The sequence below is a fragment of the Cimex lectularius genome, unplaced genomic scaffold (assembly GCF_000648675.2).
Source record: "Cimex lectularius strain Harlan isolate CLEC.00 unplaced genomic scaffold, Clec_2.1 scaffold32, whole genome shotgun sequence".
NCBI lineage: Eukaryota > Metazoa > Arthropoda > Insecta > Hemiptera > Cimicidae > Cimex > Cimex lectularius.
This window is the reverse complement of record NW_019392689.1, coordinates 1,219,073-1,245,142: the sequence shown is the minus strand read 5'-3', so window position 1 is coordinate 1,245,142 and position 26,070 is coordinate 1,219,073. Positions and strand designations below refer to the sequence as shown.

At 35.0% G+C, this 26,070-nt stretch overlaps 1 protein-coding gene across 2 annotated transcripts; it reads right to left on the bottom strand.

The window, feature by feature from the left end:
- Window positions 1-2,481: 2,481 nt before the first annotated feature.
- Window positions 2,482-23,720, bottom strand: LOC106664986 (nuclear receptor subfamily 2 group E member 1). Of its 2 annotated transcripts, none has more exons than XM_014391099.2 (7): window positions 23,656-23,720; window positions 10,713-10,794; window positions 10,574-10,592; window positions 10,194-10,329; window positions 7,666-7,937; window positions 7,342-7,552; window positions 2,482-3,071 (listed from the first exon to the last, which is right to left on the bottom strand). In XM_014391099.2, exons 1-7 carry the CDS (start codon window positions 23,714-23,716, stop codon window positions 2,809-2,811), a joined length of 1,044 nt encoding a protein of 347 aa, XP_014246585.1. In that variant the 5' UTR covers window positions 23,717-23,720; the 3' UTR covers window positions 2,482-2,808. The 2 variants fall into 2 exon arrangements, with proteins under 2 accessions (XP_014246585.1, XP_024081651.1); XM_024225883.1 differs by lacking the exon at window positions 23,656-23,720 and adding an exon at window positions 10,984-11,018.
- Between the last annotated feature and the right edge of the window lie 2,350 nt (window positions 23,721-26,070).

The window sequence follows — 26,070 nt, the reverse complement described above, 5'->3', positions numbered from 1 at the left end:
CTGTAATTGGTGTTGGTTTCAGGCAGCATTCGGCCAGGAAGGGTTAACATAAAAACTGTACAATTAAGGATTGAATAATGAACTAATATACCTTACTAAAAACACTTTAGTATTTTCTGTACTAACCCAAAATACGAATCAACCTCATTAGGTAAGTACACCCTGTCTTTCAATTGAACGTGAATTGAACTTCAACGTTTCTGCTTTAAAAGAAGTTACATTGACAAAAAATTCCTCATAACACCAGATATCCAAGCAGCTATTAAAGCATTAAATATCTGTATAAGTTTATATTAGCATATAAAAAGGTCACATCTAAAATAAACAATGTAGGTCACATCCAAATTCGGGAGGAACAATACAACCGTACACACCGGTTCTTGGTAATGGAGGGCAAAGGAAGATCTGCAAGATCATATATGAGATTGAAATTATACTTAGGACAAAAAAGACAAATACAGAATCTTCCATCTCAGAAAAAAAAGAGGTCAAAGAACTCAGAGTTGCCGGACACAGTGAATTTAAGATTAAAGAGCCCCCCCCAAATCGGCAAACACATTACTAAAGCTAGAGAGGGTAAAATTCAGGGAAGTGATAAGGGGTCTCTGACATCTGAGGACATACCTAAGCATGGGTATATTCAAGGATGAACTCATTTGAAGGTTATACAATGTGGCCACCATTATTATATTCAAATGCAAAGCTACTGCTCAATGGAGATATAACCTAGGATATCAAAAAGACCCAAGGAAAAGAATTGCAGCCATAAGTGTCATTTCTTATTATATGAAGCATTATTGTTATGACGTAATGCTTCTTAAGAGGAGGATCGAGTTGATCTCCTTAGCTTCCTAGTCTCCGATATTGTCATCATTAGGTACACTTTAGACATGTTTTTCATTTCATATCGGATATTAGTATAAAACAACGTATTTCTTGAGAAATATTTTTATTTCACAATATCTTACCATATTTTATCATATAAGGAAGACTATCCAAAGAAAACGAAACACACATTAGTAAAAAGAATTATATCGCAACCGTAGGTTAAAAGGATAAAATGAAAAAACTCGCGAAGACAAATCTAGCTTAACTTCAGCAAAATAACTACTAATAAATAATGAATAAGCCATCTTTACAGGCCTAATAAACTATTTACAACCCATATAGATGAGTTTGCAACATCTTTTCTTTTCCATTCTATGTCATAGCAGCTGACATCCCGGTCATCCCGTTTCATAAGACACCCCTCTGGTGAATGCTTACGTTTTTGAAGATAGATAATTTGGCTGCTCTAGTTATATCTTACTATTAAGTTTAAAAAGTGGAAGTATACATAGGCTCGCCCCCAATTTACCAAAAAGTCAAAATTTCACCCAAATATTGAAAACCTTAACGTCCTGAAAATGAATATTTCCAGTCAGAAATCATATTGGGTTATTTTGACCTCTTTGGCAGTAGTTTCAAACTCTAGGAAAGTTTCCTTCTGGTCCGCCTGTTGGGCTAGCATTAATGCCAAATCATCAGCATACGCCGAAACATCCATTATCTTGAAGTACGCAAACCCTCTGAGATGTCAAAAGCTTCAGAACCGTTTTTCAATGATTACTGGTACAGGAAAATATCTGGTAAAGCTCACTTGAGTATTTCATATTAAAAACAATAAAATTATAAAGTGAATACAAATGAAAGAGATCTCAGTTTTTCCTCTTTTTTCCATTCATATTTTAAACAAAAATGTTAATAGTAGGAATGTTGCATGTCACTACTTAGAACTACTTAGAGACATATAAGTACAATTTAAGTTTTCTTCTCCGTGTATGTGTTTGTAACATAAAAGTGGCATTTTTCCCATTATGGTCAGCTTAAATCAGTTCAAACGGATTAATAATGTTTCCCAGAATAAAGACAGTTGTGAAACGGTAAAAGTCTATGGGTCATAAATATAAAGGTCGTCGGACCTGGGAGTAAGTGCAAAAGCGCGCAATGTCCACGCTATAAACCAAACTATCGCAAACGACAACACGAAGACTGTCTCATAAAGAAATAAACCATTCAAAGGCCTGTAGTTTTTCAACGACCGGCACCGGCGAAGGTTCAGGGACGTATATCCTTCATTACCGTCTCTTTGTCTCAATGTGGCTGCGGTTTACTCGTTTTAAAGCCTGTGCAAAAGGTTAAAATGAATAGAAAAACCCACATAGAGCAAGAACGTCCGCGTGATAGAATGCAAACGGCACACCTTCTTTAGATGATAAACGAAGGTCGAATTTTTGAATGATTGATATCATTTGGACTCATTTCGTAAACAAAAAGAAAACGTGAAAAAAGCACAAAAATATTTATATTTCTCGTTGTGTGCAATATAATTTCTCTTGTTTTATTACGAGAACAGTTGTTTTCCGTTGGAAATAAGGATAAACGAAAAGACTTCGAAAAATTAATTATATAATTAAGTAACATACTTAAAGAATGTCTTCTATGTACAACTTATTGCACTATCTCAAGGAAGGCACTAACATAAAATCTTAACTCTGTTCAATTGAAACAATCGAATATAAAAAAATCACAGTTACTGTTATAAAACGGTATAAAAAATATAAATCTTACTTAGATCATTTAAAGTCTGGTATATCTAAAATCATTTAAATGCAGAAGAAATGTACAGACAGAATAGTGGATTTTCCACAAAAATAAATCTACTTGTTCTTATTTACATACATGTTATAACTGAGATCTTATTCGGACTTAAACATATTGTGTTTTTGTTTTTTGTTTTTTTACGTTTAATACACGACCTTATATTTTTCATATGGCTCCGGCCGATCGGTACATGTCGCAGATTATCCTCTCGATGGGGATCGGCCCTATTGTTCTTCTGAAAAACATCTCTTCGATCGTGTTGGCAGAGACCAGTCTCAGCGATGGCAGAAGGAGCAGCAGTTTGCCGAACCTGTACGGCTGGTCGGGATACGCCGTAGACACGTATTTGTTGAGGGTCACCTGGGTCTGATCCTGCAGCGCAGCGATCGAGGCAACGTCAACCAGAGATTTCCCTTCTCCTTCGAGGGCTGGAAAAAAAACAGATCATCAAGCATCTGATTAATATATAATAGCATTTCTGAAATATATTTTGGACTTTTGTATAAAAGGAAAAAGCTGCAGCTTTAGCTGAACTTATGCATCTTTGAATATTTCTTTACATGTTGTAAATAAATTTACTTGGGTAAGAAAAATTTAGAATTGCCAGATAATTATGGACATGGAAAAACGATTTATCCATATTGACGATTTTCTAATTTTGATAGAGTAAATCGAGCCAAAAACAATAGATCTCTTTTAAAATTGACTTGACTGAGGGGCGATGGACCTGATGATTTGGTTGGTCGTTTTCTATTTAAGCCTGAAGATGGCAAGTCGAATCGCGTCTAACGCACAAAAACAACTAGCATAGAGTCTAAACTGATATTAAAAGCCCATTGCAGCTCGTATAGCTTGTTGCCACATTCTGCAGACATCTGAGATGATTAATTAAGCGAATATTTCTCAAGGAAATAAATAGCTGCTAAAGCAGATATTTATTCCAGTTGGAATTCTCTAATATCCTTGATAAGTATAATTAAGCAAGCAAAAATTCAAAAGCAGAGTCTAAAATACAGTAACAGCAAGTCCAATCATGGAATATCTTAAGGATGCCAGGAGACTGCAGAGGCAATCAGGCACTACTTCAAGTAAGGATCCATGGAAGGATAAAACTATACATGGAAAGGCAGTACTACCTTCTAAAAGAATATACACTAATAATTAATAAGTACTATATTATAATTATAAATAATACTATATACTATAATTCTGTTAAATTATTATAAATTATTGAACAAGATGGATTATCGATAAAGTTCGTCTTAAATTATGATTAATCCCACCTCAGCTAATTTTTCTCTAGACAAGTATAAATCTGTAATTTCCTGGCATATGGTAGGAATAAAAATTTATGTAATACTCAAATTTTGGCCACTGCGTCGGGTCAGATATTGGTCGTTCTTAAAGGAAGAGACCCCATTCTGGCAGAATTTACCCAAGGTGCGTTTTACGATATTCAGGCATTTAAGAAATCCCTTTAAAAGGCTATAACGAAAGAACAAGAATGGCAAATGATCACACGTTATCGGCTCTTCCTTTGAGGTGCGGTTCCTTTTTTGAATAGTGCGATCTTCTGTTTACAAGTGGGATTTCGACGATAATCGTTGGAAGGTATGCAACAGCCAAGTCTCACATAGTCTAAATTATGCCATAGCTGAAAATAATGACTTATTGAAGCATAACTTTTCCTCAAAGACCAAAACGATATTGCGATGATATGATCAATACTGATTACATGGCAGCATATTTCAACGTAGATTTTAATCAAAATTTACATGGATTATAATAACTATATTTATTTAGCTTGGAAAGACAAAAAGTTAAACTTGACGTCTCTGGCTTGTTCAGACATAGGATAATTTATTAAAAACATGATAAATTCGTTTTAAAAAAAATTTCAAAGGACCATTCCTCTTGTTGGTGTCGAAAAATTATTGCTTCCAGATACTTTCCAATAAAAATAAAAGTAGAAGACACATCAGCCTGGTAGAACAAGCCTTGGCTTTTTTAAAGAACGACTCGCCATGATTGTCTGTCACTGGGTGGAATAAGACGTTTTAAAACAGGCATAACTAGTATTTAACAATGGGTTCTATTTTATAATGTCATATTAAAATATAATGAATGTTATTTTTAATAAACAATAACATTTTGGCTTGAATAAAAGAAGTGATTTTTAAAATAAATTTAATATTTGAAATATTTCCGACACAAAATCTGGCTGAAACTGATTATGTAATTAAATTTTTGTAGGTTTATTTTGCAATCCCACTTAAATTAACAATAAATCAATAAGCGAAATGGAACTGAAATCTCAACTTCTTGTCTCGGTTGGAAATAGCATAAAAAATAGCATTTAATTTCAAATTCTTCTTTTACATTCACAGCAGTCTTGCAGAAAAAAAAAATAAACTTTATATTCCAAAATGAACAAAATTCAGTTTATATTCGAACATTCAAATATCAAGACACACTGAAGATGGCAAAATGCCGAAAAGGATCTGTCAGATCAACCAGAGAAAATAAGCAGGCCAAAATGATCTGTAACGACCAAATTACAGGTTCATCACCCCACAGACCCCACGGAGAAATCTAACTTTTTTTATTTTATTTTTTTTAAATAACGGATGTAATTGTTTTGACAGATCATTCGAAATTCAACCATTATTAATACCAAAAAACAGCTTAAAATTATATTATGTTATACATAAAACAGTCCAATTTTTTAGGATGGTTTTGAACATAAAAATCAACAACTAAACTCAACGAAAACTAATTATAAACCCCTATGGTAGTTTATCATTTATGGACAGTACTAAAAAAATTGTTAAAAAATTATTATTAAAAATTAATGACCCAAATTGGTGCTTCCAATTTGGTGGGCGATATGATAGAGCAAATCAATAATAAAATACAATAAGACTAATTGTGAGCGATACTCCAATTCCTATTTCTCTGCCCATTCTATATAAGTGATTATGTCTTTATGTGTAAATTTCATTCATTTTATTATGACAGTTACAGCGAGAGAAAAACCGCCATGAGGAGCCGGCCATGACCCTACCAGTCACGAGCCCGACCAATTATGTATTATACATAAAAATAGCATAAGTGGGTTTCTTTTCACATAAACATTTATTTTCAACAAGTCTTCCTAGTTAACTTTAAGCATTACTTGTTAGAAACTAAATGAAATAAAATTTGGTGGGCGGTATGTTAACACGTGAATGAATAATTACTAAAGAATGTCTGTAAGAGCAATAAATTACAGCATCAAATGTAAGGACAAGAAATTAATTAACAAAACAAATTCCTTGTTTGGATCAAGTTGATAAATTAATGGGCGTAAGATGAGGCGTAAATATTAATCAATAAAATGATAGTTATGTATACACATTTCCATACAACTATTTACGCCCAATAATTTATCAACTTGATCAAAAGAAGGAATTTGTTTTGTTTAATTCATTTCTTCTCCTTACATTTGATGCTGTAATTTATTGCTATTACAGACATTCTTTAGTAATTTCTTCGTTCTTTTTGCGTTGTTTCTTTTTTTTTTTTTTTTTGTAAAAAAGATAATTTAAGTTTCTGTTCTTGTTTGTTTCGATCATTTAAAAACATTTGCTTTCTACTGTAGGTATTCTTTGTGCTTTTTTGTAACCACTTACGTTGCGTTTCCAATTTGTTTCATTGCCACTGATTACGAATTAATGATTTAATACGGAAGGATAATTTAATATTAAACGCTGCAAAAAAAGCAATTAGATAAATCTTTGGAGAGCAATTTCTTTACACCTTTGCCATGCCCCGTTTTAATTGCTTATAATAGTCCATTAATAAAGCCGCCTTCCTCAGGAGCGATGATTAATTCAAAGCTAAAACTGTGCCGACTTTTGCTTCCGTTTCGCAAAACATTGATCTTTCCAAGCAAGATTCGCCCTCTCAATGCCGACCTTGGTGGACCAGGGATCGTAATAAATTATGTTTTATTTATGTTGTTTATGCCTCTTATGACCGAATCCAATCCTCGCAATTCCAGGATCTCGCGGTCCTTTCACTATGTCTTCATTTGAGGTTTTGCGGTTTCTGCGCCGATTTTGACCCCACTTTGTGTATTTCAAGGGAAAACGGCGGTCCCGAGATGTTTCCGCGTTCGTTTTAATTAGTTTGTTGGTGTTGTCTCAGAGGATATGAATTTAGAGTGGCGCAATTGTTGAAAGAGCCTTTGTTTCATCTTCTCTGTAGGCCTGTATTGTATTTATTATTAAATTAACTTACAAGTCTACTAACTATAACTTCGTGATATTTATCGGTTTCAACATCTATATTGTTCAAGCTCGAACAGCTAAGAGCCACTAAGCCTAGCTTGGTAACCTAAAGTGTCCAGTATAATCATTACAGTTTCCTATTTTAACTTTTTTCCTTCAATACTCACTATTTTATTAGTAAAGACTTGTCCTGCCACAAAAAGTGGGTAGGTAAGCCGAAATTTTGTGAACAGTATGTTTTCAAATTGCTGAAAATTGATTTCTAAACCAACAAGGGACTAAAGACCGACATTAAACTAGCAGACAAGCACTCAGGTACCAGAAAAATTTACAATAAGGATCATATTGATTTTTTTAAATCTCAGATAAATTGTACAAAACGACCTGTATTGCTATAGGTGTACAGTACTGCAATGAATTTTCTCACCTGTTTTGAACAGTATCACAGCCCGGAGACAGGCGAACTCGTGGTGGTCCAACCCGAGCGACCTCAATTTGGCCAGGGTGTCCTGGAAAGTCGCCGCTTCCTGGAGAAGCCTAGGCGAGTTGGCGACCAGGATCGCCAGGTCTGTCAATGGGAGGAGCTGGGCCCAGCCGAGGAGGAACAACTCACGCCAGCTCTCTTCCAACAGCGTTGTCTAAAACAACAAATTGTTACTTAACACTTCTTCATCAACTACATAACATAGGAAACAATGTAAACACGATTATATAAATAGTTATTCTAGCTGACAATTCATAATAGTCTCACTTGGTCTTTCATGTTGAGTCCCGTGAAGGCAGGCACGTTCTTCGCCCATCTCACATTCATGAAAAGCAGTCTTGCAGCTGATTCGCAGATCGCCTCGGGGTTGCTCAAGACTTCGCCAATCTGGGGCGTGTAAAATGGGCTGAAATGGGGCGGCGAGGCATTGGGGGCGGACAAATCCATGGACGGAGTAGAAGGGCCCGCCTCCTCTTTCACAAGAAGGCACATCTGACGTCTCAGCGTCGAATTCCTCGGTCCTCGTTCGTGCTGAACCGCTACAACAATTAATTAATATTTTTTATCTTATTATTTATTATATTCCATAGACATCATTTTTTTATTATAATTCACATAATAAATTTAAAAATACATTTTTAAAAAAACAGCAATATTACGAATTTTTGATAATATAGTTCTTATGAATTCTTTAATATAATATTTGTATTGAATAACATTATTAAATAAAAACACACTAGGCTAAAAGACGAGAATTTTGATCATCCAAAAAAAGATTGACAGAAAAGGTGAACCTGAGTCGAAGAAGACCAATCATCTTCACCCTACTCGGTGCTGATACGTAACACCTATATTTAAACCAAAGCAGTATGTGTCCAGCAAGCAAGGGCATTGGTTTCACATAGGGTTCTTGTAGGACTAGTAGCCGATATATGAAAACGGTTCCTGTGAGTCCGCAAGAAATAGGGATTATATTATATTTTAGGAAAATGCACCAAAAAGATCCATGAAACTTTATAAGGGGATCCTACATTTTCTGGAATACAAGTACCTCGAAAATTTTTCTGTTAAATAAGTATCCCAGTTGGGTAACCAAGTAAGAAGTCATAACAAGATTGAAACTGTTGAGCATAAATATGCATATAATATGCATGTGCATAATTCATTAACAGAATTATAACTTAAGCTTATGTTACCACAATGATTTTTGTGTGTTTTTAATAAACGTGTTGGTCGTACTGTATAAACCAACACGGACGAGGGTTAATATATTAATATATTCTTAATTATAATGTGTTTTCAATAATATTATTAAATGAAAACGTAGTACGCTAGAAGACAAATATTTTGATCAACCATAAAAAGAGTGACAAGAAAGGTGAATCTGAGTCGAAGAAGAGCAATCATCTTCACTTACCTGTATACCTTCTTATACACCTACATTTAAACCAAAGCACTATGTTTCCGGCAAGAAGAGATAGGACCCCATGGCTCCACATAGGGTTCTTGTAGGAATTCAGTACATGGATTCTCTGGAGAATACCAGGGTGTCTGAATACTCCCAAGATTAAAAAACTGTGCACTTTGGTTGCATCTCAGAGAAAAAACTACTTAATTTGGGAACAAATAGTTTAAAGCTATGTTCGCAACAGAAAAACCGGACAAAGTAGGAAGACAAGAGACAAATGCAAAGAAAACAGCATCAGGGCAGAAACAACGAGACCTTCTAGTCCTGATACATGTACGTCAAGAAATTCGAGTAGATGACATGATTTTGTAGTCTTTAAGATCATAATTCGTGCACAGATATTTGGAAAATGGGCCAGGATTAAAAATATTGTAAGGCTTATTTTATGAGGTGATCTGGGTCGATTGAGATCTGACAGCTTGATAGTTTTCGTCCGTCAGATCATCAAAACATTGGATTTAAAAAGTACTAAATTATTTAAATGTATAAAAATCATTGTAGGAAAAAAGGGAATCTAAACCGTTTGAAGCTGAATCATTGACCAGGCTTAGGGTAAAAATTTGTCAAACCTTAGCACAAATATATTTTGATCAAGTGGCATAGTTGTCCCTTGGTGTCATTTATATCAATTAGTCTATGTATTACCTTGAATGCATTTATAAGCTTGAATGTATAAAGTGAGAAGACGGTTGCCATATTAGGAATTCCATATCAAAACAAAGTCTAAATTGTCTGTTTATTCCTGTGAATAAAATTTTATTTTTTCTCTTATTATTAGACTGGGAATCGTCCTGCTAGACTAAATATTAATATTCAGAAATTGTGAGATGCGGTCTTGTGTGATGTAGATTTCAGAAAAACATTTTCTTTATCGTGCCAACGTTTCGATCTTTATTGAAATCATCTTCAGGGCTCAAAGTGTTTGTCTTCTGTGTAATTGTGCCATTTTTGTGTGTCGTGTTGATAGTGCCCCCTACATCACACCAGACCGCATCTCACGATTTCTGAATAATTATCGATTAACGGTCACTAATCACCACACATTATTAAATATTATCTTAAACCTTTCTGATATGGTTCAAATTTCTCTCTAACAATCTAGGTTTTTGGCAAAATCTATACCATTAATGGGGGGAAAGAGAAATCCGTGCAACATAGCAAAATATAATAGCATAAATAGGTGGGTCACGATGACCAAAATAAACACAAATCTTTAAAAAAAAACACTTATGATCACAGTTCTTTAGGTAGATTCTGATGGTTGGTATTTTCACATAGAAATGTCGATTGACCGTAATTAACAAATTTAATTTATTTTCAAACTTACCATCTCTGTTCATCCCCGCTTCTAGACATTTCGTCAGCCTGCAGGCCCGGCACTGGTTCCTGTGGGTTTTGTCTACCAGGCATCCGCCTTCCCCTTTGACCTTACAGACGTACTGCCTGTTCCTTCTTATCGACCTCTAAAGAATTTTTAAAAAGAAAAAAATTAACCTATTCGAGATAGCCTTTTCTAGGTAATTATTTACTGTCACCTATGACGCCATGCATGAGTCAAGGATTCTGATCTGATTCAGAAATTCAGATTGAAAAACGCTTGTAAATATTTTTTGAGTGATAAACTCCTATTTTTATTTTCAAACATTAATCTTATAAATGTAAGGCTTAACGCAATAGTTGACAAACAATCTAATCCAAATAACTCACCTTGAAAAAGCCAGCACACCTGCAACAAAAGAATAATATATTTATTAATTTTTAAATTTTAAACACAACATTAAATCTATGCATGTTGAAAAAATATTGTAAAATATGTTTCAATAAATACTTCAAATGATTTTATTACCCGTCGCAAGCAAATATTCCGTAGTGTTTTCCCGAAGAGTGATCCTGGCAGACTTTACAGGGTATGTCATACAATATGCGACCTGTAAATAGTAAAACATTTTATTTTTTTAAAATTGTACTATTTAATGACTAGACTCAATTTTTTTAAATTATTTTCTCTTTCTTTCTAACTGCGCCAAGTACTGCGCTTAAGTAAATTTGATTACTTTTAGAACACAAAACAAAATGAACATGAAAAATATACATAAATAAGAAAAAATTGGAACTACTCATTAGTAGTCCTGTATGTTAGTGTTAATCACTTTCACTGTTACCAGGGAGGTCGCTGTTTTATGATCAGGGTACTGTTAAGTCTTAGGGGAGGATTACTTGGAGAGTACATGGTTTCTGAGACTGGATAATTGGTGCAACTTCTCGTAGCGGTTTTTCGCTACGTCCAGAACATATTTGATATTAAGGCCACTGTGAATGGTAAGATTGGATACATAGAAAGGAGCATGAACGATAGTTCGAAGAATTTTGGATTGTAGGGTTTGGATACGTTGGAGGTGGAAACGTTTTGTTTGACAACAAAGTTCGATGCCGTATGTCCATACGGGTCTAAAAATAGAAATAGAAATGAGTCTTTTATTTTGTAGATTCAGTTCGGATCGTTTGTCCAGGAATCTTTATGAAATTTGAAAAGTCCTTTTAGTTCTTGTGCTAGGGTTCCATGTACGCAAGTCCTTTGTCCAATATATAGCCCAAGAAAGTGGACTACTGGCTCGTAGGAAAAGGGGCATCGTTATTCCCCGAAAGTGAAATGTTCACATTTCTGTATGTTTATAGTCATCTTCCACCTTCTGTACAACTGCTCAAGGGGTGTGACATGGATTTGCAGGTTTCTGGTTGAAATGGCAGGATTTTTATTAGAGCAATCGACGGCGGTAGCATCTTCATATCTGGTGAGGATCGCTTCAGGAAATGTTGGAAATTTGGAATATCTGCGGTTTATAGTGTGTAGAAGATAAGTCCTAAGTCACTGCCTCGCGGTACCCCTGCAGCTGTGCGATAGCCGACCGATAAAGAGGGGCCACCGGGGACTTGAAAGTATCTGTCGGATAGGTTTGATTTTAGGATCAAGTAGTAGAAGAGAGGAATCTCTTAATCTTCCAGAGTAGCCCCGAGTGACATACCCGATCGAAAATCTAGGAATACACCGGAGCAGCACTCCTTTTGTCTACAACTTGATGGCACTGCTGAACAATGGAAATTCCCTCCCTTATTTTTCAAACTTATTTAACGTAATAGCAGTTTAAATTACTTTGGGGAATTATTGAGCCAGAAATAGTTTTTTTATCATTCATCAGTATTTTAAAAAAAGAGATAACATCTTATTTTTTTAATTAAAGGCAAATTAAATACCAAATCTGAGAAGTATACTAAGTATAAACAAATTTTTATCTTCATATAACTGATATCGGCCTTTAATATTATAATTTCATACTAAAAACAGGAATAAGGCCAAGTTGAAAAAATGGAAAAATTCTGACTTCGTTCATCAAGAACGGGTTGTACATCTCGTAGGCAAACTGTAACTTGATGTTTATATTTGTTAACCTTGAGAATTATTTAAGTAATAGTTTCAAGGTCCTGATGAAGGAGATATATTCCTCGAAATCTTGTCGAAGGAACACAGTGTTTTTGTTTTCTTTCAAATTGGCCTTACACCAGATTTTTTACTACAAAATTAAAATTAGAATCGTTGAATAATTAGCTGACTTAATTAAATACTTAGTAATTTAAATTTTCATACACTGATAGGCAAAAGCATCCACCCACTTGTAATACAACTTGATTTCTATATATTTTTATATATTAATCGAAGTTTCACGTTTTTAAACGTTTAATAATTGAGTCTTTGTCTAAAAAAGTTTTAAAAAATGTAAATTGCTAAGGAAAATGAAAAATATAAAAAGACGGATAGAAAAATTTGTTTTAATTAGAATTTTAATTAACATTTCAAGATCGCGTATTTCCTTATCTTGCCCTAATTACATCTCGAAAACGCCTCGGCGTACTTTCAACCAATTTGTGTGGTCATTTCTGCTCCTCTTACGAGGCGTAATCCCATCATCCATACTGATTGAATCTTCTTCGCGCAGTGCGTTCAGAAATTTGGACTCCTCGAACTTACTGGAGCTGATGAATCGCTTGAACGTAAGGTGCCGGTTTCGCAATATTTTCAAAGTCAAAAAACTGTCATTCTGGGGTTCTGTTACCCGAGAGCGTCTAGAACAGGGCCTTGTATGGTTTTTTCTCGAAAACTGTCGAACTCGAAAAAAGTCTTGCAGAGTTTCGTAGGGAACACCGATGGCAATAGCCTCAGACCTGATGGAACGTCCATCAACAATAAGTGCCGCATCACCCGCAACATCTCAGCACTAAGTGGCATTTTTAAGTTTCAAAATTGAAATTAAGAAAACAAAGATGAAAACTAAAATCTTTCTTGCCTCAGAATTCAAATGAGACTGAAAAAACATTTTAAATTCATTAAAAAGTAAGCATTGAAAAATCCTTTATTCTTGTTTTGGATAAAGGATTAAGTGTTTTTAACTCTAATTAATATTCCCAATTTAAAACATAACATAAACAAATATTTATTGATAAAAACATTGAGAAAATTAAGAGCAGAATTGTATTTTATCGAGAAAATGAAAAAAAAAAATCAATTGGGTGGAATATTTTGCCTTTCGGTGTACATTCTTTGTAGTTAATAACATTCAATTAATTAAGGTATTTAGTTGAGATAAAAAAGTCCATGTCACGGGCGGGATTCGAACCCACAACCTCAAGCTCAAGTGGTAGAGTAGCGGCGTATCAAGACGAAGGTCGTGGGTTCGAATCCCGCTCGTGACACTGACTTTTTTATGTCAACTAAAAACTAATTGATCAAGCGGACCACGAAAACTGTAAATTTAGTAGTTAATAACAGAAATATCTAATCAAAAAGCCTTTTTAAAATTGAACACAGCAATAATACATTTTTTACGTCGCAACAACCACAGCTACAAGTACAATATATATTATGAATAAACAACTCATTTATTTGTATTTTCAATTTTTTGTCGCCTTGGAACGTTTAATTTAAAACTAGACTTATTATATGTCTGTGTTTTCAGTAATTAATAAATAAATGTAAATTCGTGATTCAATTTATATTTTAAATTCAGGAAAGGTTCAGGAATATAGGACGACCTGATTCGACTTGTACAATTCTTCTTTTCCACTTTCTTTTGACAAATTGGATTATAACAATAATGTGTTTTACAGAGTTGCATCAATAACTGCACGGAATTTACCTTGATTTGATTCGCCTGTTAGTTAGACTTTCTTTTTGACCAGTTTATAAAGGATTTAACGACACATTTTGAAGGTTGACCGGTTATTTCAAATACGGTTTATCTTGAAACGCAGAAGTGTGCGCTGTTTACCAGCGTTATCATCACGATCGTTAACATGGTTTTTTGTTCTGCTGTCCATAGTCAGAAGCCTTCATCGACTGAGAGATTTACACGGTTTGGTGGTTTTATTTTCAAAGTTTAGAGAAGTCGGCCGGCTAAGGGCTGGTCACAAAGAGGCAGAGGTAATCCGTGTAAACCACGTGATTAGGATCACAGCGTGTGGCCAGGCTAATGACTAACTTTCCTTACAAACCGACCAGTTCGACCACCCTCTCCCGCTCGTAGCGCAGATTCGAACAACGTCCTATTATCTCCGGATTAACCGTTTTTCCCAAAGGCCGAAACCGCTGGCCGTAACTCTTTAAAACGGGGGAACAATTAAAAATTGATAAGGACGACCCTTTCCAATGACGCGTCTCCGGTTACGTGGTGACGGGGTCATATGTTCGATTGGCTTTGTATCGGGTTCTCACAGGGAGACGCTTCACGCGCCCATATGTCACGATTTGTGACTGCTGCAATATAAATGAAGATGGCAGCCGACATGGGAAACCGGCCATATGGTACAGGTGTCTCCCGGAGCCACCGCACTTTCGTCACCGTACTGTTTAATCTACTAATGACTTGTCAACCAATTTTCAACTCCTACCAAACAAAACCAATTACAAGGAATTTATAAATTCAGAAAAGATTTAAAAAACAAGAGGGTCGAAACATAAGGGAACACTTCTTTAGATAAATTACAAAAACCTATGGATTTCTTAATTCTCAAAAAATATTATGTGTGCCTCTTATAATTAATTTAGTGGTCTGATTGACCAAATTACTTCATTCAATTAATTAATCTTTCTTTGTAAGGTCTTGGTTGACATGAAAAAGCTCATGTCACGAGCGGGACACTAGCTTTTTCGTTTCAACCAAAAACTTACATAGAAAGATTAATTAATTGAAAGAATTGATTTAAAGTGTGAAATGGTTGGATCTGGAAAAAATAAAATCTATCAAGTATTTTATAAGTATCATATAAGTATCACACATTTTCATCATATAAGTATCTATAAGTATCAGACCTCTTAATTTTTTTTTATAATAAATGTAACAATCTTGTTTTTCTATATATGCAACTATTTATATTGGGGGAGAAAATAATAAATATTATTCTCCCAGTTCACTTCACTCGTGAAATTTCACTACCTATTCTTCAGAATAGGGGCCATTTCCTCTTGAGAAGTCTTGTAGGGAAGGGTCCTATTCCACAAAGCTTGGGAAAGATTGTTCATTATAAAACTTGTTAAATTTGTGAAGAATTAATTTTTGAATCAATGGAATTTTAAGATCGTTGAGAAGGGTAGAATTTGAGACATAATACGAAGTATTAATAATTGATCTGCGGACTTTAGATTGAAAAAATGGAGACTGGATATTGGAAGATTCTATTCTCGTTGTCCAAATCGGTTGTAGTTTTGTAGATTGTAAGTTTGGTTTTTGTCGATAGCCCGTATTGTCGTCCTATAAGCTTGTAGAGAAGACCTAGCGTTTGTTTAGGTCTTGTCGTTGTAGTCATGTGTGCTGATTCCATGTTAAACGTGTGTCTAGGTGTCATCCAAGGTAATGAACAAAGACGGATTTGAGGATAGGAACAGTGTTCTAGTAGATTGTGAGAGGAGATTTGTTTACGGAGTGTAAATGTGACATGAACGCAATTGCATTCATTCATCTTCATTGTCCATTGTCTGCACCAATATGCTATGCATGTGATATGTCTCTGCAGATCTTCCGAATCCACCGCAGGACCGGGGTCGATAAATGTGACAATCAACAGAAGAAAGAAAAGAAAACACAATGAACGACACGTTAGGAAAACAATTTCATAATTTGACCACCAATGGCGTTTTCCATTTGGTCTTCGTTTAAGACAAATTAACGGCGCCTTATAAATAATTCATGAAAAATCCAGACAGAAAAGAAAAGAAAACTATTCAACGCGTAATTGCCTATTTTGTAAATATAGGTCATGCAAGATCGAGGCTTATTTTATTCTATTTTTGTTTATCGGCCGCCTTCGCAAAACGCGCAGGAGGCATTGGTAAATTACCATGATCCAAGGACGATATTTAACTTATATCACTATTTACTATTGGCATTTTCTTGGGTGGTCTGTTACTTGTCAAACAAATATAATTTGCCCTAATTCACATTAAAATTGTTATTTTTGTTTTCGATGTACTTTCTCCTACTATCCGATCTCTAATTTCTGAAGAAGAACATGGCTTCCTCAAAGGCGATCCACTGTTACCACTCTCCTTATCTTCCAACCTTATATCATTTCTACCTTTAAATCAAAATTGCAAGTTGTTGTTATATACAAGGGCTTTGATTAAGTTCAACACAGTGTATTATTTCTAAAACTCTTCTAAAATTAAAAGAATTTGGCTTTAGTAATTCTATGCTCCTATGGTTTCCTAATTCCAGCTGAACTATTCAAAATCTTAAAAGACGATGCAGTAAAAGTGCTGCACTCAATATGCCAGCAAATTTGGAAAACGCAGCAGTGGCCACAGGATTGGAAAAGGTCAGTTTACATTCCAATTCCAAAGAAGGGCAATGCCAAAGAATGTTCAAACTACTGCACCATTGCACTTATCTCACATGGTAGCAAAGTTATGCTGAAAATCCTACAAGCTAGGCCCCAACAGTATGTAGACCGAGAACTTCCAGAAGTTCAGGCAGGATTTCGAAGAGGCAGAGGAACCAGAGATCAAATTGCCAACATACGCTGGATCATGGAAAAAGCTAGGGAGTTCCAGAAAAACATCTACTTCTGCTTCATTGACTATGCTAAAGCCTTTGACTGTGTGGACCATAACAAACTGTGGCAAGTTCTTAAAGAGATGGGAATACCAGACCATCTTATTTGTCTCCTGAGAAACCTATATGCCGGTCAGGAAGCGACAGTGAGAACTGGACATGGAATCACTGACTGGTTCAAAATCGAGAAGGGAGTTCGACAAGGCTGCATACTGTCTCCTTGCCAATTTAACTTATACGCAGAGCACATCATGAGAAAGGCAGGACTGGATGAGTCAGAAACTGGAATTAAGATTGCAGGGAGAAATATCAACAACCTTAGATATGCAGATGATACCACTCTAGTGGCGGAAAGTGAAGAGGAACTAAAGACCCTCTTGATGCGGGTGAAGGAGGAGAGTGCAAAAGTTGGCTTGAAGCTGAACATTAAGAAAACTAAGATCATGGCATCTGGCCCTCTCAATTCCTGGCAAATAGATGGGGAAGAAATGGAAGTAGTGACACACTTTATTTTCTTGGGCTCCAAGATCACCGCAGATGGGGACTGCAGCCAAGAAATTAAAAGACGTTTGCTCCTGGGGAGGAAAGCTATGACAAATCTAGACAGCATACTCAAAAGCAGAGACATCACCTTGCCAACAAAAGTGCGTATAGTCAAGGCGATGGTTTTCCCAGTTGCAATGTATGGCTGTGAAAGCTGGTCTATTAGAAAGGCTGAACGCCAAAGAATTGAAGCCTTTGAACTCTGGTGCTGGAGAAGACTTCTGCGAGTCCCTTGGACTGCAAGGCGATCAAACCGGTCAATCCTGGAGGAGATCAATCCTGACTGCTCTCTAGAAGGCCAAATCCTGAAAATGAAACTTAAATAATATGGCCACCAAATGAGAAGTAATGACTCACTGGAGAAGACCCTAATGCTGGGTAAGATTGAGGGCAAAAGAAGAAGGGGGCGACAGAGAATGAGGTGGATGGACGGAGTCACTGAAACAGTCGGTGTGAGCTTAAACGGACTCCGGAAGATGGTGGAGGACAGGAAGGCCTGGAGGAGCATTGTACATGGGGTCGCGATGGGTCGGACACGACTTCGCAACTAACAACAACAATGGTTTCCTAGCTTTCTAAAAAATCGTCTCAACTTGGATCTGTTTCTTTTCTTTATCAATGACCTTCCTTCCATTCATCATTCTATAAAATCATTACTTCTTGATGATGATCTAAAATTATTTCACTTCATCTCTAATATAGTGACTCTTAAGAATTCACTAGGCAACCTATATTTATAAATAATGTTATGAAAATACCATTCCTTTGAACTTGACAAATGCTCTATTATCACTTATTTCCGTAAAGTTACAATATGTGATTAATTAAACCCATATAACTAGACTTTCCGACATTAAAGTTCTAGGATTGGAAAAGGGCGTACAAATTAGTAGGATTGTTTTATAGATCTTTCGATGACTTCACAGAAACCAGTTCTATAATCTGTTTTTACAATTCAATATTCCAACCAGTTTTGTTTGGCCTCTACACACCAATATCAACATTTAAAAAAATTACAAGCGAGATTCCTGAAATTAGTCTCGTTCCGCAACAAATCAAGTTCTTTTAATTTAGATTCCCTATTCTACATCCAGTTTCCCGTAAAAACTACACTTCTCGCTTTCCCATTATGGATCTGGTCAATATAGATTGACCCAACAGTATAGATATAAAATTCCTTTATGTTTAGTGGTCTATTTGACCAAATTACTTCTTTCAATTAATTATTGCTGTTGTTGTTATGTAAGCTCTTGGTTGAGATTAAAACTTAGTGTTCACGAGGGGGATTCGAACCCTCGATCCTCGGCTCAGTGCGACGCTGCTCTAACCACTTGAACTATCGTGACGCCGAGGTTAGAGCAGCGGCGTATTGAGCCGAGGATTATGGGTTCGAATCCGTTCGTGTTCGTGACTCTAACTTTTTCATCTGAACCAAGACCTAACAAGAATAATTAATTGAAATAGATATTAATAATACGTCTAATGTCAATTTGAAAATACATATATATTATTGTGTGTGTGTGTGTGTGTGTGTGAGTGTGTGTGCGCGTGTTGTTGTGTATAAATACGGATGTATAATTGTAGATGTAGATGTGGGTAATTAGTCAGGGTGCATTTCATGCTGTGCTCTTTAAGAGCTATTGTATCCTCCGTTCCGTGCTTATAGCACACCGGTGAGTCTAGGTCATCAAGGATTGTATAAATAATTATCTTATTTGTATTTTTTTTTTTTTTTTTAATTTACTAGTCAAACCCCAAATATTATTTTTGTTTTCAAATATTGGTATCTAAATTATACTCTGTGTTTTATTGTCAGCGCTTAATATTTCAATGTTTTTCATCTTTTAAATGTTCTTTGTCTTTCATTTAATTATTGTAATAAAATGGGCTATATATAATTAAATAAATTTATTACAAATTTTTACCATTCGTTTGATCACAGTGTCAAAACATATTATTTTCTCGGTTTCTGATCATTTTTGTATGTCTATTCTTCCTATTTTGATATTTCAGGTGCGTTTAGACTTCTCGCCATCTTTAATTCTGGGTCTATGAAACAAATTTAGTTTCGTCGTTTCCTGATATTTGGGTGAGGCTAAGTCAACGAGGATAGGCTGATGGAAAGAATCAGAAAAGACCAAACTACACGTTCACCACCCAGGAGACCTCCATGAGGACATCTCACCCAATTGTTTATAACTACAATTCCAACCTAGTTTAATTGCATTTGATTATTTTCAATAGGTAAAGTCATAAATAAAATTTTGCTAAATTCGAAAGACAACATCAAGCTGGCCCACCTGTGAACTAGTACAAAGGCAATGGAGAAAAAAAACCGTGGGTGGCCCACTTGCGACCCAGCTTCCGGCTTATTATCCCAACCGGAAATAGGTTGTTTGTCTTGATCCGATCCTACTCGCTTGTTTTCAAAACAACACGAAGTTTGTACGCAAAAAGAAATTAAACTATATCTATCAAAATCGGTCTGATTATCCAAAGAAGGAAAATTTTGAGAAATTTTAACATCTAAAAACAAGCCAAATATATTTAAGCCTTGTACTGATCAAATTGTTATTTACAAAGTTCTCTTTGAAACGTGGGCTGGATATTTAATAAAATTTCAATTTGCTATAAAAAAATTCAGAATTTTAACTTCTCAACAAAGTCCTCCATAGAAAAACGATATTTCTCCCCAGAGGACATGTACATGTTTGACATTTTATTTTAGTTGAATTATTATCGAACGAATTACAATTCTAATTTTGATTAGGCGGATATAGATTGCGTGAACATATGAAAAAAGAATAGAGTGAGAAACAAAACGCGGACAATCACCGAAGATAGGCGAAGTATGGAAAAGTATCAAGCAAAAACACATAAAAATATAGACGGACCCCTCGGACCCGGATGTAAGGTATCCGGGGTCAGACTGGATCCGTCCAGCCACCGAGGATGCTGATGCTGTCAACCGCTAGGTCATTTAAACACCCAATGGAATCAGTTCCTTCATCCAAACCCATTCACTCACTCACTCACTTTCTTATTTACAAACCATTCACTCAATTAGGGTGGTGGAGAACTCGATATTCCTTTAACGCCCTTTTAGGTTATGCAAATAATGGGTACGCGATACTCTACCATCGACCCTCTCACATCATACATTCAGGCTCATAAATACATTCACTCTCGACACTAAGTATACTCAACTATCAGCATTATATGCAATAAAAGACCCCTATTTCCTCCAAAAAGAAGAAAAAGATGATAAAAAAATTATTAAGGAGATGTTAAAATACTCATGGGGTTTTCTATACATACATTTGTATGCAAAACAAAAACGTTATTTTTTAATGCGTATAACGAAACAAAATAAGGACATGACTAAAAGTAAAGAAGTATGTATTAATTTACTAATACTAAATTCCTGTTATATAGTAGGGTTTAATGTCCAGCTACCCGTTCAGAGTCGTGGACGATAGGTCAAACTACTACATAATTTTTGTAAAATTATTATTAATTAAAATTCCAAAGTATATGCCGAGATCGGAACCCAGAATCGCTCAGCGTGGCAAATAACACTCTGCACCCCTGCCTGCTTAACAATTTATTAAAATAAATTATGTACATTTTTTAAATTCTGATTTAGAACCATTTTCATAAATATAAACCATAGGTAGTTAACAGATATTGTCACTAGTTAGTATTTTATCCTATACACAAAAGTTCGTACAAATATACGTATATTCTTGGAAAATAAATAATAAACTAATATCTATTAAACACTCAAATATATTAAAAAAATATCCTAAAAATATTCTTGAAATATCCTTAGGACTCTTTAATTACAAGAATAGGTAACATTTGTTCTAAAACCCTCTCAAGTAATCAAAAACAAACAAATACATACTAAAATAAGATTGTAATTTTCATTTTTAATTTAACCACATATGAACGCCTACTCGGGATAGACCGTAAATATTTGTTGGGGGAAATGGGAGTTAAATAATCGTTCTGTGTGAAAGGCTTTTTAAAAAAGAAGAAGTTTTGTTATAAAAAAAGTTATAATAGAGAAACCGACACTATAACGGAGGGAAGAGTGAGCCCCGTTTATAGTTGATACAAGGGTTTATATACATATTTGTCTAATTGGACTAATTGGATTAATAACGATAGAAGGGCGCTTTTTCGCCTTTGGCCCCTAGACTAATTGGTCCTAGATATCTGACCGGCTGATAATATGGCAACTCTGACCCGCTCGACTTATCTGACGTGCTGGTGATTTACATGTAGGTCGTTTCTATAACTTTGGGTTTAACTTTGAATTCAATTTACGAACGGCAGTAAACCATTGTAAACAAGAAAAACAATTCTTCGAGAGAATTTTATAACACCATCAATTTACGGGGTCGACCACTCCGGGTGATTTGAATGGACCTGTGCCGCCGGCAAGGATTCGATTCATGAATTTCCATTCGGCCCTCTTAAATTGATTTTCTCCTTGGTCACATTCACAATTAACTGTCAATTTTGCAAAAAGAAAAATATTGGACGTAAATCGTAAACAGGATGATTTTGATTGCCACTGGGCACAGACTACAACGGGACGAAATAAAGCGGTCGGAGTAAAGTCTACAAACAGAAAATAGCAGTAACATGTCCAAGATGAAAACAGTAATTACTTTTACGTTTAACTTGTTTCAAAAATTGAAATACATTAAATAAATATCTATAAAATATATAATTATAAAACAATGAAAATTTAAGGATCCTATCTAATTTTTTGCACTTTCAAATATCATTTACTTTTAAAACTTCAAAGTTTTATTTTATAAATAAAACTATGCATATTAAAAGAATAGTAATTCATTTTAATAAAATTAATTAGAACATCTAAATATTCTGCTAGATATCTTCTATTCTAACAGGTTTTCAAGATGTCTCCTTATTCAAATTATCAATGTAGTAAAGACCTAATTACAAAATATACTCATAATTCAGTTGTTGAAGATACTTTTATGATTTAAAGAATTAACTTAACAACATTTAGTCATTATGACAACAACATTATATGAGTCTTTATGTAAGCGGACAGATTATCAGAGTTCCAGAGTATCTGAGGAATTTTATGAATTTTATATATTTACTTTTATTTATTGACCGGCTAAAAACTCGTAAAAAGAACAAACAAAAATTATACACACGTTTGTTTTCTAGTCGGCTTTTATTCCAAAAAATTCACGTGTTTACGGAAGTCAAATCGCAAAACAACGCAAAACTAGATTGTAGCCTTTTTATTATAAAAAATAATAATTTAAAATATAATTCACATTATATATTAATGTTATTAAGAAGTCAGTTTGTTATATTAAGACTTGTGTTTATGCCTTTTTTTTATTATCCAAGGCGGCCCTGGGCCCGTCTCTTCTCAAATTATTATTTTACTCATACGCAAACTACTACTATTTTGTTAGAACATTAGTTCTCTGGCTACAGGTTATTTCATTATTTCATAATTGTATACAGGTGTTAAACAGCTTTAAGCTAATATTAAACAATATTATACCCAGGCTAGAAGATAAACAATAATTAAATCCTCAATACCCAATTTTATGTGTGTGTGTGGTGTTTAGTGATCGTTACTTGATGATTATTTGGAGGTCGTGAGATGCGGTCTGGTGGTTGTAGAAAAACATTTTCTTTGTCGTGCCAACGTTTCGATCTTTATTGAGATCATCTTCAGGGCTGAAATTGTTTGTTTTCCGTGTGATGTGTCATTTTTGTCTGTCGTGTTGAGAGTTATGTATGGAATACATCCCTAACTGTGTAAACTCGCCTTAACAATAATATATATTGTTTTTTATTAAGATAATGTTTCGTAGACTATAAATGTCAAGCATGTTTATAAATTGATGCTCAAGAATGTTCAATGAAATTAATTTTCATATTTTTTTGAGTAAACACAATATAACTTTACTTCTTAATAAGTAATTGTTCTTTGTAATAGATTAATAGCTATTACTAATTTTAATAGTTTCTTCATTAAAAAATGATTTTGAAAACAAATAAAGGAAGGACTGGAGAAGAAAGAATGCGGTACAATCATATTTAGGTTGTTAAAAATTTTCAAGAATAGTAATAAAATCATACTTGATGCCCCTTGGAGTTTGCCCGATAGGCCGAGATGATCGATATGCCTTTGTGACTGCATAACACCACTGACAAACTGACTCCCCTACTGACTCTGTTCAATCAGACGTGGAGATGAGCCCTTAAAATCTCCCCCCTTCAACCCTCTGGGCTCGAGTTCCGATTGGCCGAGGTAGGGCAACGCCCACGATCCCTGGAAGGGATGAAGGGCCTGGCATCCCTTTCAAAGGGACAAGAAGGAGGCTTTTATGTATCAAGGGGATATGGCCCTACCTGCTCCTCGCGTTAAAGTCTCTCTCCCCCCTTGGACGTCTTCCACTTGTGCCTCTCCGGTTTGACTTCAACCTGGAAGAGTTAATCTTTTATTATTTTTACTCATTTCCTCTTATTATGGCTGGTAGAAAAGTACCGTGTTCAATATTTATCTAAAAAATCAAATTTGATCACCTAGGAACCCTAAATGTAAAAAAAATCGTTATGAACCAAAGCATAAAAGCATTATTATTACTACAGGATCATAACCTCGCACACCCCATATCACAAAAAAGAATAGTAGTTTAAGCCCATCTAATCTACCAAACTGTAATCATCATCTTCGTTGGATGTAGAGTTGGTTTTTGCGTATGTTGAGATTTGTCTTCCGGTTATCGTATGGTGTCTATGTACGAAGTTTCTGCACAGTTGACCGGACGATGAACAATAGATTCATTGTGGGTAAAGAGTTAGTTTTTAGCAGGCGAGAAAAGTAGTTTGAAGTAACAAACTGGACCTCTGATAATTACTGTTTTGGGGACCACTTTTTATTAACATAAATCAATAAAATATAAAATATGTACATCTTTTTATAATTAAAACGAAAAATAAAATAAAACACATGTTCCAAAATACGGCATAGTAATCATCGTCTGCCGGACCCTTGATAATTTTACCCTATGTTACCATTTTTTTACTTTCCAAAGCACCTTAAATTGTCCATAGATGATCATGGTAATGCTCTAAGCTGTTTTTTCCAAATTCCGAATAGTAGGAAGGAGGAGTTAGGACGGAACCATATCTTTCTCGTTCTTAACTTTTTATTATTTTCCGCATTCTTTGTTACTGGAGTCGAAATCATCAAACCGGAGTTTTTTCTAGCCGACGCGGCTGGTGGTTGGTGGTTTTGCTCAAAATATCTTCAATGAAATCAATTTTTTTGGAGCCTCTCCGTTCGGTGTTGGTTAACTGATTTCTAAAGATAAATAAATACCTTCGAAAGCATAATATTGATGATGGTAGACAAGCCGATTCCTTGGGAAAATAAATAGTAAAAATAAAAATAAAATGCAACATCATAACCGGTCGACTTGTCTGAATTTGGCTTGTCAAGGTTCCCATCGCGCTGGGGTTGAAGGCAGTCCTGCTTTGTACCGCTGTCAAGGCTGCCCATTTTAGTTATAAAACTAATAAAACGAATTGTTTTGAGCGGAGGAAGAAATTTATGTGGGTTCTACGAAGAGCAGAGCACAGAACATACCTATTATTCCTGTCATGTAAAAATGGAGGTCTACTAACAGCTCAAAAAAAAGCGCAATCGTATATAATAAGGATTATAAAGGCCTAAGCTAGATAAACAGCTACTTATTACCCACAGTGAAGTAGAAAAATATTTCTACCTGATCGGGCAGTGCAAAAGGCTCTTTAGTCACTCAAAGAAATTTATGCGTATGCCATTCACTTCAGTGGGCGAAAGATAATATTTAAAATATTTTCAAGAAATAATATACGTCCAGTCACTGAAGCACATTAATATCAATCAAAGCAACTGTATACCAATTACAGACCAAAAAAAAAGGTTAAGAACAATTTTTATATCGGTAGCCTAGTGCTCTTTATATAGATCTCACCAGACTACCAGACAGATTATATGGGACATATCAAATGATCATTCGCAAGATGGAAGCACATGCTATTTGTTTGAACTGTTAATACTCCCTAAGTACAAAGGTTATTATGGCTTCATCTGGACATGCTTATTTGGTCTGGAATTTCTACATCATCATCATTAACATTAAAAAAACTGAATTTCTCGACATGGCAAATTGCAATACCGATGTCTGTATGTACAGAAATGTTAAAATGGTGAAGTCCAAAGGGTGCAAAAAGTGATTCTTGGGTGTGCGGGGCGGTCGTTAAAAAGTTGTCCGCATTTTGTTCGTTCCTTGTCATCCTGGGCCGCCTATTCTTTTTTTTTCTTTTTTTTTTTGTCATGCACATCTTGCCAATTGCATAACGTTGAATTTTTACTCATTCAACGTAAGACTATACTGAGTAATAATATTGTAAAAAGAACAAGAAATGATTAAAACGTCTAGAATGTAGTTTCGATTTTGACCTGTTGGTTTATATCATTCATCACAGAAACTGAATACAATATAT